The following is an 18,620-nucleotide window of genomic DNA, read 5'->3' on the forward strand; positions in this document are numbered from 1 at the left end:
CCACTCACACTCTGCATCTCTCAAAAATAAATAAACATTAAAAAAAAAAAAAACAAGCTAAGGTTAAAGGAAAAAAAGAGACACAAGAAGAGGTGAGATAAAAGAGAAAGAAAATCTCCCTCTCATATCCTTCTATTATTTTGTTTTTCCTTACAAAGGGAGAGAGGTTTGGGGTTTTTTTTATTTTCCAAGTGGAAAGGCCAAGTGAAGAACTGAGAGATTATCCGGGGAACTGAATTAATATAAAAAGTCTGAATAATGAGGGGCAAATCTCTTTTTCCCCCTTAGCAATGCTTTTTAAAAACCAGAATTGGGGCGCCTGGGTGGCTCAGTCGGTTAAGTGTCCGACTTCGGCTGGGGTCACGATCTCGCGGTATGTGGGTTCGAGCTCCGCGTCGGGCTCTGTGCTGACTGCTCAGAGCCTGGAGCCTGTTTCAGATTCTGTGTCTCCCTCTCTCTCTGACCCTCCCCCGTTCATGCTCTGTCTCTCTCTGTCTCAAAAATAAATAAATGTTAAAAAAAAAATTTTTTTTAAACCAGTATCTATAAAGTTGTCTTAATCCTTTTACTTGCCTCTGCCACTAATACTTCACCAAATTCTTTTTTTTTTTCCTTTGAGAGAGAGCGTGCCGCGCACACAAGCAGGGGAGGGGCAGAGAGAGAGAGAGAGAGAGAGGGAAAGAGAGAGAATCCCAAGCAGGATCTGCACTGTCAACACAGAGCCGGATGCAGGTTTCAAAGTCATGAACCGTGAGATCATGACCTGAGCTGAAGTCAAGAGCTGGACACTTCATTGACTGAGCCACCCAGGTGCCCCAGTATTTCACCAATTCCAATAAAGCATATCCGACAGCTCGATTTCAAGAGCAAAGAAGAAAAAAATAATGAGCTTCTGATGAAACCATAAGAAAGAAAAAATCCAAAACTTACAGCAAACTTGTCTGAAATGTATTCTTCTAAAGGTAAAATTATGCCCAAATCTTGCTGTTGAAATGTTCAGGATGTTAAACTGAACATGTTTGCAAAATACAAACTGAACATATTTGCAAAATACGGTTTTAGATAAAGTTGAGGAAACAAAACTTAGTACTTAAAAAAAAAAAAGTAAAATCTTCCTGTAAAAAAAAAAAAACTCTCAAAAATGAATACTTAATGTTTTTGTTTTTGTTTGTTTGTTTGTTTGTTTACATTGGTGACAGATCCAAATGGTACTTAGAGTCAATTTCCTGGATGATCTGCAAACAAAAATTTTGCAGTGCACTAAAATGCCACAGTTTCTCTGTAGCTTGAAGGAGACTTAGGGAGGGCATTCGGCAAGTTTAGGAGAGATAAGAATGTCAGACTAGAACACTCATGCCTTGTGTCCCAAGGGTGCTAGAAAGCAAGATCCGTTTTTTCTGCAGCTATGGTTTTCACGGTTAAATTATGAAGACAAACATTTTTTGACAGAGCATTTCTGAATAAAACTTGCATTTAGAGCTAGGATTCTCCTAAGAGGGAAAGGAATATCAGAACTAGAATCTTCAAAGGGCTTTGTCAAAAGCTGCCATGCCCACTTTTCCCAGTCCACAGTTCCCAAGGTCCCTGGTCCTGAAGACAGTGTGGGTCTTCCCTCAGGCAGGCACAGCAGGGGACAGGGGGGAAGGTTGAGAATCAATGACATATAAGAACAAATAGGAAGGAATACTTTGTGGCAATAAAGCGGCGTAAAAAATGAGAATTCTCATCTTGGTTTTATTTCTTTTACTTTTACAAAATTATCATTTTAAGACTTTCTTACAAAAAATTTTTAAAAGACACATACAAATCACATTCAGGAGATGAGAATAATATTCCTCGAATACAAAGTCATGAAAGTAAACAATATTTCAGGTGCTAGACAGCACATACGGCACGTTTATTCACTAAGACCAGAAACCCCTGAGTCAATCACTTCTATTTTTTCCAACGCAGTATTATTGGTTGTGGGAAATAATTTGCCTGAACTATCTTTTTCTGTATCCTGTTTAGCAGCTTCCTCCCAAGTCGTTGCCAGAGGCCTTCCCATGGTTTCTGGAAGCATTAGTGACAGCACTCCACTGATGAAGGCCAAAATCCCAACAAGCAACTAGAAGGAATTTAAAAAAAAACAATAATAAGTGACACACCCAGAAAGCAACGTACCCTTCAGAATCATAATTTCTGAGCCTTTTTCAGAGGCAATAGAATTAAATTTGATGTAACAGTTGTCATTTTTATTTCCTGGTGAAATCTTTGGTTACTGATACAGAACTAGCCTTTGGTTACTTATGCAGTCCGGCATCATGGTCACTCATCACTTCATTGACCACTATGGAGACCTACTCAATAAATCCCAGTTGTGCCTAGATTAGTACTCTTGCAGGCACTGTCCTAGGAGATGCATGGAGAAAAAAAAGTCCTTATTGCATCTTCCCGGATTCCAGAGTCTTATAGAGAAACCCAGCAATTGAGCCTTGGGTTGGGACTTAATGGTCAGAGACTGCCTTGGTCAAACCTGTCCTTACCCCCAAAATTGGTACACTGTCAGTGTTCAATAAATGGCACAGAATGAATGAATGACTGAATGAATGCACAAATGAAATGTTTCAATGAACCAAAACCTACAGAATTTAGGGAGAAACCAAACAAAGGCAAATGAAAACTAATTGCTACTTTGGGGGGTAAGGATCCATCTAATTTCCTTAAAAAAAATTCAGAATTTCTTTACTTTCCAAATTTTGACACATCAAAGGCAACCTTTTAGATTAGCACCAAGGTGTGTGCCTTTAAAAATGCAAATCACATCACACCAATTTTACCTCAATTTTTAAAATGCAAATCTATATATCTATTCTCTGTTGATCCGTATGAGATGCTGGGTGGATTCTGGAACTAAACCTCCACACAGTCTGTAAAAATGTGTTCCATCCTTACATAATTCAAACTCGTCCAGCCAAAACTACTGCCTGGGAAGAGCCCGTAAATTAGATGGTTTTCCCGATAAATCCACATACTTGGTGCTTTTACCACCTCTGAGAACGTGAAACGCAAAGCACACAGAGCAACCACGACGTGATGCACGGCCGCCTCAACAATACGCGTGGCCTTGAGAAGACAGGGTTTGGTTTTGTTTTGTGGAACGCTGATAACCTAATTCTTAGAAAGACATGAGCAAGCCTAGAAGCAGTAGCAGAATTCACAGCGATCCTCCAAAGGACGCTTGAAGGCATCTTTGGTGCCTCGAGAAGTAGCAGGGACACCCATCGAATAAGTCGAAACAAGAAATAGAATCCCAGACAGGACCGGGGTTTTCTTTCTGGCTTGGCAGTGAGAAGAGTCCCGCAGTACACAAACCCATAACCCTCCAGCCCCTCCTCTCTATCAGCAGAAGACCTGGCCTCCCGGCCCCCTGGTCAGCTCCCTCCAGCCCCTCCAGCCTCCTCACAAGCCCCTACCCCTCATGCCCCACCTCTCACTCCCCCTTCATCCTCTCCAGACCCCACTGCCTCCGGCCTCCGCCTCAGAAGGGGGCTCCTCTATCAACAGGCCTCCCTCCTTCTCACAGGTTTTGACCTTTTCCTTTCCACTGGTTGTTTTCCTTCAGTAAAAACAACAGTTCTCGAGCCTCTTATAATCTCTGTACCGACTCCTCCTGGGAACTTGTTCTTGCTACCTGTGTGAACTTGAGCAAGCTACCTAAACTTCCGGCTCCTCGGTTTCCTTATCTGTGAAATGGAAATAGCAATAGAACCTCCCTCAGGACGGTTGAAAGGTTTAATTAAAGGACACATTTAAGGCACTTAAACAGTGCCTGACCACGGTAAGCAGTCGATCAATGCGATTTTATCATTCGAAGAAGCCAGAGAGGCCCTCAAGCCTGGGCCTACACCACTCTGGCTGCCGGCTCATCCCCTGCACGGTGGTCATTGCTTCCCGCTGTCCTCTCTCCCTCTCCTTCCACCCACAGGAGCCGCGCTTCCCAAGCCACAGACTCCTAGCTGCCAACCAACCAGACATTTTCCTGTCCTGGTCCTTCTTGGCCGCTGTCCTCTCCTGCCTTCCTCACCTCCTCTCTTCCTTTGGGGTCCTGGTCACCTCCCCACCTCCCTGGCTGCCGCACCCGGGCCCTCCTTCCATCACACCTTAAATGCCATCGTTCCTAGGGCTCTGCTCTTCAGTCTGCTCACCCCTCCCTCACGACTCCCACACCCACTCCCCCCCCCCAACCCCCCCAGCTCCAGACCTGGAAAGGCGTTGCCTCCCAGACGCCTCTGCTGGCCGTCCTGCAGGTGCCTCACACTCATCACACACAATTCCAGGGCGCTGTCCTTCCCCACTTCAACCCTGTGACTCCTCCTGGGTTCCTTCCAGCCCCAAGAATGGCTCTGGCATCCCTCCTGCTCCCCACCTCCGGCACAACCAACGGGTCACCAGGTCCTGCGGAGGCGACTTTTCTATCCTGTCATCTCTAAGCCGACTGTAGTAGGCATGCACCTCCCTTCTGACCTCCTTTGACATCCCTGCCTGTTTTTCCAGATTTATCTCCTGACACCCACAACCCACCCTAGCTGTTAGCAATAAGCTCGCCCCCAAACCCAAACTGGCCATGTTCCTTTTTTCCTGTAAGCTGTTGCCTTTCTGTTCCCTGTAATAGGTCAACTTATAAGATATCAGAAAGCTTATTGTACATGAGTTCAGCTTAAACTCACCTTTCATGAATAATTGAGATAAAAAGCTTAGGTAGTTCCCTATTAAGGTTATGGGAAATTACTAACTGCCCTATCTCGCTTCTGTAACTTCGCCTGCTTGCTAAATAGATAACTTAGGTTGCAAAACGCTCCCCCACCCCTTCTACCAAGATCTAGCCTAGACAAGACCAACATGTAAAAAGTCACAAACTCACTCCCGACGGTATCTTAGGTGTCTAACTCTGGTCATTTTAAACCCTCTTAGGACAAAGAACTTTAAATTGATAAGTTCCCGCCAAGACTAACGTCTCTGTGTCACAATATGAATGGCTACCATGAAATGCTGTAAATTGTAATTGGTTAACTAAATACTGACGTACTCTGACTTGCTAAAATCCACATAAGCTCACTGCTACTTTTGTTCGGGGCCATTCTCTGCACTTTTTTCTCCTTAAGATCAGGAGATCAGGTTTGGCCCAGCCGTGAATAAAATCTTGCCTCGCTTCTATTCGGCGTCTGGTGTTCCCCCCCGCCCCCCCCGACAGCACCCTGTTTCATTCCCCCTGCCTAGAATTCCCTTCTCTCCTTGTCCCCTCGCTGACCCTCACTGGCTCTTCCAGACACAGATTAAAGGCCCCCTCCTCCAGGAAGCCTCCCCTCTGGCCTTAGCCTGGGTTGGTCGCCCTCTCCTACAACTCATAACTCTGGCATTCCCTACATGCAGCCCTCATCTATAGCCCTCATCTTTGGGGCTCGGGATGGTTTGCTCTTCGGCCTTCCCCACCACACTGGACCGATGTCTCTCAAGAAGAGGCTGTTTCTCTCATCTCTGCTCCATAGCACCTAACAGAGGGATTGGTTCAAAATCAACACTCAGTAAATCTTTGCCAAACTCAATGATGAATTCAAAACTGATATGAATTAGAGTCCACTCTTTTTCAGATTACCAGAAAACAACAGTTGATAAGAGAAGCATCAGAATGAGTGATTTTCATGTGCTTCTTTTCAAAAGAGAAAGACAAACTTATCTTTTAGTTTAGCATTTCCATTCCTTCAAATGAAAATATTGGCTCCTTAGGCAGTTTGACTCCCGTAAATAAGCTGAATGAGAAATTTAATCATTTATTGTTTTTACTCATTTAAAACAACAAGCAACATCTGTTGCATCCAAAGGAACCATATTCACAGAATAGTCCTGCAAATATATACAAGATCCTCCTGACAGGGGTTGTCTTGGGGAAAGGGGACTAGGGCGGTTCCAGGTCAGGGTGGAGGAGGAGCTCAGTTTTTTGTATTCCCTTTTGTACTGTTTGTTTAACCTCATGGGTGTTTTGTTTAACCTCATGGGTGTTTTGCTAGTTATCGGTTTTTCAAAATACAGTAACAAAATCTGGTATTTGGTTTGAATCCAAGCTCTGTTACCTCTAGGGTATGTGACCTCGGGCTAATGATTACTTTCTATTTATCAGCCTCATCTGTAAAATGGGGATAGCAATGAACAGTATCTGCATTCTATGAAGACCAATTTTCGTGGTTTTGCATAACAAGTGCCATTTAAGTATCTGTTGGATAAAATTTAAAATCCCTCTTGACTACATAGCCCCTAATTGACTCTTACGGTGTCTTTTTTTTTTTCATCTTTATTAGTTTTTAGTATTTTTATAGTAGCTTGCTTTTATAGATATATGTATCTTCTGTACGTTTCAGCTTATTGGTTTCAAAAACGCCTTCTCCATTTTTACCTTCTATTTATTAAATGAGGAACACAAAGTGCTAGCCTAAAGGAGATGCTTCTAGAAAAGCCCATGCCCTAAAAAGGATGGTGGGCTCTCCAAAAACACCTCCCCGCACAGGCTAGACAGTACATATCGTTTCTCAACCTCAGGGTCAGCCCATAAAATATGCTGGCATCCCAACACCTCAGTTAAGCAAACTTGACTGAGTGCCTGTTGCTGGAATGTGAGATTCCCAAAGACATCCAAAGAGCAGGTGTACCTGTGCGTGCAAGGTGATTTTTTTTAAGGTAGCACCACACACTTTGTTCTATTGTGAGATTTTGTTACTGTATTTTGAAGAACCGATAACTAGCAAAACACCCATGACTTCTCTGACAATAGTGTTGAAGACAAAGCTAATTTTAAAAAGCCAGTCTATTTGATTTAAAATATCAAATAAATTATAACGTGAGTGGCACACAGGGTGAGGGAAATGCTTTTGCTGGACACAGTTGTGGGGATACAAAGTGCCCTGTCTTGCAAGAGGCCAACAGTTCAAGGAGGGGGACAAAAACATGCATGAAGATAATAAAGCCAGACTGTGGCCGTGGGCTGGGAAAGGAGCACATATGAAATGTTACACAGACTAAGGAAGGGAGAGGTGGGGTCACGGATCCGGGTCTTTCTCAGGGAAGTGGGGTTTGCTCTGCCTCTTAAAGGGTACATGCAAGTTTAGCAAGCGGAGATGGGAGGAGGCTTCTCTGCAGAGGGGAACAGGCATAGGAGGAGAGAAGGGTGCAGAGGAGGGAAGTGGGTGAGGAAAGAAAACAGGACAGGGGCGATCTGCAGGGGGTCCTTCTGGAAAGGACTTCAACATCTGGAAGAGCTTGGAGTTTAGTCCATTCTGAAGGTGACGGGGCAGTTGGGTCAGAGCTGTGGTCTGGCAAACTCTTCTGATGGGGTGGGGGTGAGCGCAGGGAGAGGATCTGGGAGGCAGAAGGTGGGGGCAACTGAACTGGAAGCAGGCAAGCTGGGGTGGTTTTGAGAAAGAAGGGGAGGATTTGGGGTCATGGGTTGGGAGGAGAGGGGGACAGAAGCACAGGGTAAATGAAACGCTGATGCTCAAGTGTCAGGCTGGAGGCCACGGACTCCTAACCCAAAGCGGGAGGCAGAGGAGAAGGGCTCTAAGCCACTGACCCCTTCAGTCTGGGAAAAGCTGACTTCGTTTGTGAGACACCCAGGGAGAATATCCATGAGCCCAGCGGAAGGGTGGGTTTGCAGCTTGGAAGGGAAGGAAGAACTGAGAAGAGGTTATCCATGCAGGGACTGGGGAAGATAGCCAGGACGGCTCCCAGAGAGTGAGTCTAGTTAAGGGGAACCCAGAAAAAGCATGAGGAGCCTTGAGGACGAGAGGGGACAGCCTAGACAGAGCTACGGCAAAGAAATTCAGGAGAGGGCACCTGAAGGAAGGGGGAGAGGGCCACAGACCCAGGGCTCTCCCCCTAGTCTCAGAGCACCTCGGGCCGCCCCCAAACCCTCCCTGCCTCCCTAACCCCCCACCCCACCTGCTTCCCATCTTCTTCCTCCTCACCATGAAGAGCCTGTCAAGTTTCAGGTAAGCTGAAAACCAGGACCCTAAACCTCTCCACCAGGCACCACAGAACCCTCCAAGCGGCAGGCAGCCTCCAGAATTGACCCTGACCAGCAGGCATGCAGCGGGAACCCAGAGGGAGGACGGACAACAGAGCTCTCCCCACGCACTGCATGAGATGGGAGGGGAGAGGGTCCCTCCACAGTGGGCACGATTGCGGTTAACAGCTCACCAGTGGTGGAAGGGATCGACCAACAGGAAAACAGCAGCCACCACTCTACTTACCGACTGGTGAGCTGTTAATCACGTTTCTAGAAACCTTCATCATTGAATTACAAATTGGCTTCCAATGAGTAAAGAGATAGAAGGCAGTTAGCTGCTCTGCCTCTCTGCTGTCTCAGTGAGGGCCTATAAACTGATGGACACCTGTGGTAGGAAGTTCCAAATGCTGGAGAGGTAAACGCAGAACGGGGCCATGATGCTTCCCACGCGGCTCACCATGCTGCCGCTTCCCACGGCCAGCGACCTGCAAACGGGAGGAGCGTTAAGACAGCAGCCACGGGGTGCCTGGGTGGCTCAGTCGGTTAAGCGTCCGACTTCAGCTCAGGTCATGATCTCACGGTTTGTGAGTTCGAGCCCCACGTCGGGCTCTGTGCTGACAGCTCAGAGCCTGGACCCTGCTTTGGATTCTGTGTCTCCCTCTGCCTCTGCCTCTCCCCCCCTTGTGCTCTCTCTCTCTCTCTCTCAAAAAAAAATAAATAAATAAAATGTTAAAAAAAAAAAAAAAAAAAAGACAGCAGCCAGAACTGAAGCCCAGCGGAGCACAGAGGCAGCCCCTGTCCACACACCCAGCACAGAATAAACCTAAGAACACTTACGCTCGGCCTAATATACTTGAAAATCATTTCACACTGTTTCAAGAATCACTTGTGATCTATATCCACGTTCTGTGAAACAGTGGTGTATACAAGCATACAGAGAGTTCAAGACCAAAAAAAAAAAAAAAAAGATAAACCATTCTTCCTTTGCTACGCAGATGAGGCCCTTCTGTATATTCATTCAGTCTAACATTGAGAATAACATCAGCCTTCTAGAGCAGGAATTCCTTTGGGGTAGGGAATGGGAATTTGGGAGAACGGAAGATTTATACCTGTGGAACATTCTGTTTCAATTTTTTAAAGTCAAGCAATATCTTTTTTTTTAGGTTTATTTATTTATTTTGAGAGAGAGAGACAGTGCGAGCAGGGCAGGGGCAGAGGGAGAGAGGGAGAGAGAGAATCCCAAGCAGGCTCTGCCCTGCCAGTGCTTGGGGCTCGATCTCATGAAACAGTGAGCTCATGACCTGAGCCAAAACCAAGAGTCAGAGGTCTAACTGACTGAGCCTCCCAGGAGCCCCAAGCAATACCTTAATGTGCTTTTTGTTAAAAGTTATGTAAGGAAACCTTACAGAATATCTAGTAAGAGGAAAAAATGTATTTTTTAAGTGCATAAGTATCTCTTATTAAACCAAGGAGAGAGGCTCTAGGAGAAACCAAATCTGCCAAACACCTTGATCTTGGACTTCTAGCCTCCAGAAAATAGATTTCTGCTGTTTGACCCAAACTTTGGTGTTTTGTTACAGCAGCCCTAAAAATTAAGACAAGTGACATCAGAACATCAAGAGACACATCCTGAGAAGATTAGCCTTGAGTCGTATGGAGAGTCAGTGTAAGTCAACTGCACTTGAGATTTAGAATGGTTCTAGAATAATAGAGTGTGATTTCACAAACAATTTCTTTACTATCCTTGCTAATGAAGTGTAGACAAAGCCTCAGATTCGGAATTAGCGTCATCCTGTAACTTTCCCATTATCTCAGCGCTCCAGTAACTGCTACTGAAAGAAAGCATTTATACTCAAAGGCCAAATATATTGAAATGACACGTAAGTAAAAGACAACAAGGAAACAGAAGAAAAATAAGTAGTTCTTACCTTACCATGGTTGGATACAGCTCTGCTGTATAAAGGTAAATGAGGCCAAACGCTGCCCCTATGGCAAATTTTCCAGCCATGGTCACCACCACAGTCCAAATAAAGTAATTCTGGAAAGACATGGATTAGCAAAATAGACCATCATAAGTAATACTTTTAAACAGAAAATATAAAACCTTTAACATTATTATTTAAAACTTTCTAACCACCCAGGATTTTTCAGAACAACAAAAAGTTTTATTTCTCTGAATTTGTTTTGTGATCTCTACTCCTGGTCTGGAAAAGCTTTCCATCTTTTTGAAATGTAGGGAAAAGTTTAATTGTGCCTCCTCCCAGCCTTGGAGATTTCAAATTCCCCAATTAGAAAAGCCATTTGCAGAGGCTGCTTTGGAATGAGACATGCCCAGATGGTCCTGGTTCCACAAGTCATTGACCTACTCCTTCTGGAAATGATCCAGCAGAAGGAATCAAAGAGCCATAAAAACAAATTGTGTCCTTTGTGACAGTAATCCTCTAGATTATAAGTTATCTTCAGAAGATAATTTGAAGGTGATAAACTGAACTATTAAAACATTTTTTTTTCTTCTTTTGGCTGATGACATTCCTCAACAGTGAAACCCCTCAGCACCTCCAACTCTGTTTCTGCCGACCCAGCTGTGCTCCACTTCCCGCTGTGTTCACAAAGACCTCCCACATTCCATCTTTTCTCTCCTCCCCTATCTGCCAGCTGGATGTTGAGACTCAGGTGACCCTGGAGTCCCTACGTTGAGGATGGCAGCACCTTGGTCTACCTGAATCCCTGAATGACTCCATGGAGCCAGATGCTCTCCCTCCACTTCTGCCAACAACCAGGTGCATCCACATCAAACTTTCTAAGAACGAGAAATAAATATCTGCTTTGGGAAATCACTGAGATTTGATGATGCCTCTAATAAAGCAACTAATGTCACACTGTCACCCTATGAACTATGTGTTTGCCGAATGAATTTGTTGACAGTCCCTTTTGTAGACAGTATTTGCTGAATGAATTAATGTCACTTGAAAAAACCGAAGTGTGTTGACATTGCCATTTGGGGAGAGATTTTATTAGAAGGGAGAAATTTGTACGTAAGTGTTAGTGCCCTGTTTCTAGAAATCCCTGCCATCTACTTTCCTGTCTTCCCCATTACCATTGGGGCTTAACCACTATATAACTCAAAGGTTCTGGGGCTCCCGTAAATCTTCACCAGCTCAAAAGCAGCTGCCATCACTCAACTAGTATATCTGCAAATTACTTTAAAAAGCAAACTAGGGGCACCTGGGTGGCTAAGTCGGTTAAGTGTCGACTCTTGATTTCGGTCATGATCTCACAGTTCATGAGATTAAATAAATACACTTCAAAAAATTTCTTTTAAACAAACCAAAAACGGTATGGATGAAGTCCCCTCACGGTCCTCTGAGTCTTTTTACTGCATTCATATTAGTTGTGTATCAATCACTTGGAAATTTCAGGTACATAAACAATTTGATTTGCCAACCTTGATAATTAAATGAAGTATTACTACAAAAGGAAGTCACTGGGTAACTTAAAATAAATTTCAAACAATATGCAAAACTTAAAATGCCTTGCTCTAAATGTTGAGATACTATTGCTAGATAACGATACAATCATTACAGAAAATTATAGAAGGTATTTTAAACTATTGTTATAGTGACTATATTTTCCAAATCAAGAATGAAAATAGATTCTGATAACATTTGCAGGGGGAGGAAGGGAAAAAAAGGAGCCCTTTTTGACGCAAGAGTTATTCTAGGGGATGGAGTTTGCCCAAATGCAGGAATAGGAAAGTTGTTTGAGTAGTTTCTCAGTGAGAAACTGCATTTTTAGGAGCAAGCTCCTTGTGGGATTTAGGCATACTAGAAATTGGAAACTACTAATCTACTGCAATGAAAAACAAGATATTCAAATTAAAATAGTCCTGAATATAAAATTCATTTTATCTTTCAGATGTCTCTATGGCTTCCTCCCTCCTTCAGGTTTCTAATCAACTGTCACCTTCTCTGAGAAGCACACCATCCCCCATCACCCTGGATAAAATAAAATAGTACACATGTCACACACACGTGCACGCATGCACACACACACACACACACAAATACACTCTATCCCTTATCTTGTTTTGTTTTTCTTCATACTTCTAGAAACTTGATTCACTGTGTGTCTCCAGCAACTAGAAGAACTCCTGGCACATAAGAGATGCCAGATACATATTTGTTAAATGAATGAATGTTTAAGATAATGATAATCACTGGAAGGCGTGATCTACTTTCCTCATTCAGGATCATTGTGTTTACAAAATGCAACACGGGCCATCTCTGGGAAGTGAGATTACGGGCTTCTTTTTATTTTAACATATTTTTCCTTAATTTTTTTTACAATGAACATGTATTATTTATGTAACACAGAAAGAATGGTTTTTTTAAAGAAAACATTTAAAAATGTTATGTATACATGCTGTTCATATGTCTGAATGGATCTCCATACTTCCTGTCATAATATAACTAACCGTGCCCTAAAGAAAACAAAAAATAACTCACCTTGGGGATCACCATAATGACACCACAGAGCAGTGCACCTGAGATAAGGGAGAACACCAGAACTTTTCTTCTCCCTATACTGTCCATCCCCAAGCACATGAAGATGTAGGCAGGAATTTCCACTGCACCTGTCATTGAGCAAAAGGGCTCTCTATAAGTCATGGCAACCAACTGCACAAAGGGACCTCTCCTTCTAACCCACCACCCAAAAGGAATGGTTAGCCCTCTCCCCACTTCCAGGAGCCCCCAAGAACACCCATTGACTGCCTGAAAGGCGGCAAGACCTAACCCTTTTAAATCCCCTGGAGTGAGGAGGATGTTTCCTGTGAAGGGCACTGATGCTCACACAATCCACCTGGCACTTATCACCTGTCCCAGGGATCCTGCCCCCTACCAGGCTGTCAGCTCCCCAGTACACAGCATGGTGTCCAGAGGACAGACCTGTCGGATGAATAAATAAGTAAATTCATAGATGACATTGATAAGTTCTGCTCTTTGGTTTCTCGTGCTTGGCAGAACTAGGAAAAATTCTATATTAGTAACTTCAAATTTAGGAACTAAGTAGAAAATTCAGTGTCGGCTAGGTACACAAACTAATGAAAATGTGTGATGGGTTTCAAACCTAAAAGTAAACATTTAAAATTCTAACACAAGGGGCGCCAGGGTGGCTCAGTAGGTTAAGCCTCTAACTCTTGCTTTCAGCTTCTATCATGATCTCAGGGTTTGTGGGATAGAGCCCCGCATCGGGCTTTGTGCTGACCGCTGGGAGCCTGGAGCCTGCTTCAGATTCTGTGTCTCCTTCTCCCTCCACCCCTCCCCTGCTCACGCTCTGTCTCTGTCTCTCTCTCTCTCTCTCAAATATAAAATAAAACATTAAAAAATATTTAAAAATCTAACACAAGGGGCACCTGGGTGGCTGAGTCGGTTAAGCATCCAACTCTTGATTTCAGCTCAGGTCATGATCCCAGGGTTTGTGGGATCAAGCCCCGCGTGGGGCTGTGTGCTGACAGTGGGCAACCTGTTTGGGATTCTCTCTCCGCCTCTCCCCTGCTCGCGCTCACTCTTTCTCAAACCAAATAAATTAACTTGACGAAAAAAAATCCCCTATAGAACAAAAACTTCCTCTGGCCTCTTCTTACTGCCCCACAGCAAAAGTAAAGAGCTGGATCTAGTCCATAACTGACTTAAAAGCTCTTCTCTTGCAAAACCAAAGTTTGCATCGGAGATCCAGAGCAAAAAAGCTATGTATCCACCAGCCACAATGAAACAGGGAGCAAGCTCGACCCAGCTGCACAAACCCCACAACCGCCCTTAGGAAACTGCCATCTTTTCGCAGCCCAGATCTTCCGTGTAATTCAGTCTTCAAGTTCCTTCCTTCCTCTGCAGCTCGCCTAAGCTCGGGACACAACCAGGCCACCACCTCTTAGGAGCGACCTGCACTTGTCCTTGCAACTACAGAACACCACAAACACCTGGAGAGGCAGGTGTGCATCTATCTGTACGTCTCCCACAGCTTCTGAACACGTCACAGGGGTAGATAACATATTTTCGGAGTGAATGGTCTTAGTAGCACATTAGAAACTAAACTCAGTTGCCGCTGCTAAAAAACAGTGGCTCAGGCAAAGGCAAAAAATAAGCCGCCTTTGACAGCCGGTCTCTCCGTTTCACTGAAATGGAAAACAGACACCTCTGGAGGAAATGCCTCCCTTCCATAGACTCTGGACCCTGTGATAAAGTCCATGCTTTCAGGCCGGATCAGTTTGTACATCTGTTACTCTACTCTTTTTTCTTTTTTTTTTTTCCAAGATTTTATCAAGCACTTTTCAAGGTCAAATAAGAGACAACGATCCACAAAAGAGCCGCATGGGGGTAGCCCTGGGTTAGTGTCCCCACTTGACAACGGAGATTAACTGCTTTGAGCGTAAGAGTAAGTGACAGCTCAGGGACTAGAAGCAAGGTCTTCAGGAGCCAAGACTCCTCTCCTGCAGCCTCCCTCCCCCACTGCCCCCCTCCCTGCCTGACTCCTGGAGTCTAGCAACGCTTGGGCAGCAACTGTGAAATGGCTGAAGAGCATTTAAAGTACCCTACACTGGTTTTCCTTGAGTTGTCACTTCAGGATACTGATACTACATCTAATTTTGACAGTGTCTGGGATATAAATGGCACAAGCAGTGAGGCCCAAGCGTCACGGGATTAGGACAATCTGCCATTACTTTCCTCACTCTGTAATATATAATCTCTCTAATCACTCAGGCCCAATTCCGCTCCTATCTCCGGATGTCTTGAAGCTACTGAAGCACTTATCACCCAAAACTTGAGCTGAAATGCCCACCAGCCCCAGCCCATCTCCGGAGATAAAAACTCGTTCAAAAATTTCCCAGCGTAGGAATTTCAACTAGAAGCACCTGTCAGCAAGAGGACTTCTGGGAAGGGTGATGACAGGAAAAATCCAAGACAGTAGAGAATATAAAACCATGTATATTTATCTTAGAGACATTTTTATATTTAGGGGATGTCCCAGTTTCTTGAGAATTTATATCTCCATTACAATTAAGAAACTATATCGTAACGATCTAAAACTCCAGCTTGCCAAAAGCGTCCCTAGGTCACACCCTGCCCCACTTGGTTCTCCTGCCATTTGCTGCCCTGTCCTAGGAATTCTGTGTCATTTCTCAAACCGGCACATAGAATGGGTTTGAAATCAAGCTGGACTCTGCAAACTTGTTGGCTTGCCCAAAAAGAGAAAAAAAAAGGGGTTTTTTTTTTTCTTTTCTTAAAACGACTTCTCTCATAATTCCTGCTGAGCTCTAATAAACAAACACAGAAGTGTCATCAGAGCACTTTAATGAGAAGGGATGATATCTACGTGTGAAAATGCAAAAGCGAGACTTTCTGAGGATAATATCCAATGCAGGCAGCCTATGTGAAAATAACCAGGAGTTAAGGCTAGACAGACAAATATAGGTTTCTCATATTTCTCTCATGTTTGGTCTGAATTTGGTTGACGCTAAGAGTCATGCTTCAAGATGTCACAGCAAAATCTGGATCCACTTTAACCCGCTATACTAAAATGAAAGAAGCATGACAACGAAATTATCGTTGCATTTAAGTGATTTTACTGCCTGAAATGCCTAAATTAAGGACTTTTGAAGGTAGAAAGACACCAGAAGATCTCTAAGACATATGAAGTTTTAAAAGGAAAACAAGGGGGCGCCTGGGTGGCGCAGTCGGTTAAGCGTCCGACTTCAGCCAGGTCACGATCTCGCGGTCCGTGAGTTCGAGCCCCGCGTCGGGCTCTGGGCTGATGGCTCAGAGCCTGGAGCTTGTTTCCGATTCTGTGTCTCCCTCTCTCTCTGCCCCTCCCCCGTTCATGCTCTGTCTCTCTCTGTCCCAAAAATAAATAAACGTTGAAAAAAAAAATTAAAAGGAAAACAAATTACAAAGAAGAATAAGCAGTGAATGATCTCTTTATCTGCACAAATGTCTGGAAATGCACAGAAAGAGATCTAAAAGGGTACAAGCCCGACGCAATCGATGTTACCTCTCAAAGACAGTTCTGAGGGGATGGGCTTCCAGGAAGGAGGCAAGCAAGGAGCAGAAGCAGGGAAAGAAGAAGGGACTAAATTCTTCTGACTGTTTGCATTATTTTGAAAGAAAACATACACTTGTGTTCCAGTATATAAATCCTAAAAGAGACCATAGTAGTAAGGTTGGCAGTATTGTTCTTGGTAGAGAATGGACGATGAAAACACACGAAAAACATGGTAGAAACGTCACTTCATTGCTACACTTACATATAATGTAACTACTTACCCATGAGGAAGAGGTTTAAATATTCATTGCCTCCTAAGTTAACCGAATTCAAGGAGAAGAAGTAGAATCCCAAACACCCAGTGAACCAAATCAGCCAGATAGTAAGGGTCCTTGCTCCAACATTCCAGTCATAAAATAGATCTAACAGGTTGTGCTTCTTAACTTCAAGGGGCTCGTTACCAACGGGACCATTTAGATCCAGTGACAACAGTTCTGACAGCTTACAGGAGTGCGCCCTATTCCACTTGGCAATTGTATCAACTACTTTTTGTGCTTCTTCCCATCTTCCCTCTGAGAGAAGCCAAAAAGGTGTCTCTGGGAGTATCCAACAGCACAGGACAAAGGGGAGAGTCACTGTGGAGAGGACCATCTGATAGATCCACCAGGTCCTGACAAAGTAGCCTGTCAAAGCCACCACCATTGTTCCAACTGCAAAAAAGGAATGCATCTGGATGCATGCCCACGTCCGAGACTTCATGCCAATAAATTCCGTCACATAGACAAACACCACCACGAGATAGCCACTTCCAGACTGAAAAACAAAGCAGGGAGGGTGGTCCAGATTTAAGGTCATATTTATAACTGCTAAGGGGTCTGATCTCTCTGTAAATCACACATAGGCCAGAAAGAAAATGACAAAAATTGTTTTCTGAAAGCCATACCACATTTATAAAACGGTGTTTCATCCCATCCATCCTTCTTCTTCAAATGGGTTTTTTCATTCTTCCCCCACCCTTGCTTCCCCAAATGGCCAAACTTGAGAGGTTAAGTATGAGATAAACGAGTGGATCTGTACAACACATGTCAGACCCTACCTCTTGTTTCATGTAAGTATTCCTCTACGGTGTGAATTTATTTCCCAGTTAATGTAAATGTGAATGTGCATACCAATTTACCATTATACAAGAGGCCCTTATTATTAAATCCAAAATTGTTAAATGGGGACAAAAAATTATGGCAACTGATGGGAAGAAAAAGATTTGACTGAAACTTTATTTTAACAGGCAACAAAAGAAAAGAGTAAGCAAATTGGACTTCATGAAAATTAAAAACATCTGTGCATCAAAGGACGCAACTGACAGAGTGAAAAGGCAATGTATGGAATGACGTATTTGCAAATTATATATCTGACAAGAAATTAATACCCAGAATATATAGAAGACTCCCAAAACTCAACAGCAAAACAAACAATCCAATTCAAAATGAGCAAAGGATATGAATTGTTCCAAAAAGATATACGAATGGCCAATAAGCACATGAAAAGATGCTCAACATCACTAACCACTAGGGAAATGCAAATCAAAATCACAATGAGATACCACCCCGTAACCATCAGGATGGTTACTATAAAAAAACAAAAAACAAAAAACAAAAACAAAACAGAAAATAACAAGTGTTGACAAAGATATGGAGAAATCAGAACCCTTGTGCACTTTTTGGTGGGAATGTAAAATGATACAGCTGCTGTGGGAAACAGCATGGGGATTCCCCCCCAAAAACTAAAAATAGATTACCATATGATCCAGCAGCCCTACCTTGGATACATGCCCAAAATAACTGGAAGCAAGATCTCAAAGAAATATGTGTACACCCATGTTTGTAACAGCATTATTCACAATGGCTAAAATGTAGAAGCAAGCCAAGCATCCATCGACAGATGAATAGATAAGCAAAATGTGGTATATACAATAGAATATCATTCAGCCTCAAAAAGGAAGGAAATTCTGACACAGGCTACAACATGCATGAACTTTAAGGACATTATATTAAGTAAAATAAGCCAATCACAAAAAGATAAAATACTGTATGATTCCACTTATATAAGGTACCTAGGATAGTCGAAATCATGTAGATTTCATGGATGTAGAATGGTGGTCGCCAGGGGCTGGGTGGAAGAGGAAATGACTTACTGTTTAATGGGTGTAAGAGTTTCAATTTTTGCAAAGTGAAAAGAGTTCTGGAGATGGATAGTGGTTTTGATTGTGCCACAACATGAATATACTTAACATGACCCTAAATGTATACCTAAAAATGATTAAGATAGGAAATTTTATGTTATGTGCACTGTTGGTGGGAATGGGAAACTACAATTTTAAAAATCAGGGAAAATTATTTTGAAATTAAGCCTATCTTTATCAAAAATTAAACTATAATAATATTATGTGATCATTCTTGGAGTAAACAAAGAACAAATCAAATGATGGATTTTTTTTGTGGGAGGCATGACGAAAGGATTAGAATTTTTCCTACAGGATTATTTCACATTT

At 43.2% G+C, this 18,620-nt stretch overlaps 1 protein-coding gene across 3 annotated transcripts in view; it reads right to left on the minus strand.

Annotated features, from left to right (window-relative positions):
• Nucleotides 1–1,714: 1,714 nt before the first annotated feature.
• The window catches only part of SLC22A16 (solute carrier family 22 member 16), a 42,009-nt gene continuing 25,103 nt past the window's right edge, over nucleotides 1,715–18,620 (minus strand). For all 3 annotated transcript variants that reach the window (XM_045499279.1, XM_045499281.1, XM_045499280.1), the window contains exons 4-8: nucleotides 16,354–16,885; nucleotides 12,541–12,668; nucleotides 9,964–10,073; nucleotides 8,421–8,520; nucleotides 1,715–2,107 (exon numbers count right to left, since the gene is read on the minus strand). In XM_045499279.1, coding sequence (XP_045355235.1) covers nucleotides 1,898–2,107; nucleotides 8,421–8,520; nucleotides 9,964–10,073; nucleotides 12,541–12,668; nucleotides 16,354–16,885 — 1,080 coding nt within the window. In that variant the 3' untranslated portion in view covers nucleotides 1,715–1,897. The remainder of the gene's footprint in view (nucleotides 2,108–8,420; nucleotides 8,521–9,963; nucleotides 10,074–12,540; nucleotides 12,669–16,353; nucleotides 16,886–18,620) is intronic.

This window comes from Leopardus geoffroyi, chromosome B2 (genome assembly GCF_018350155.1).
Source record: "Leopardus geoffroyi isolate Oge1 chromosome B2, O.geoffroyi_Oge1_pat1.0, whole genome shotgun sequence".
Taxonomy (NCBI): Eukaryota; Metazoa; Chordata; class Mammalia; order Carnivora; family Felidae; genus Leopardus; species Leopardus geoffroyi.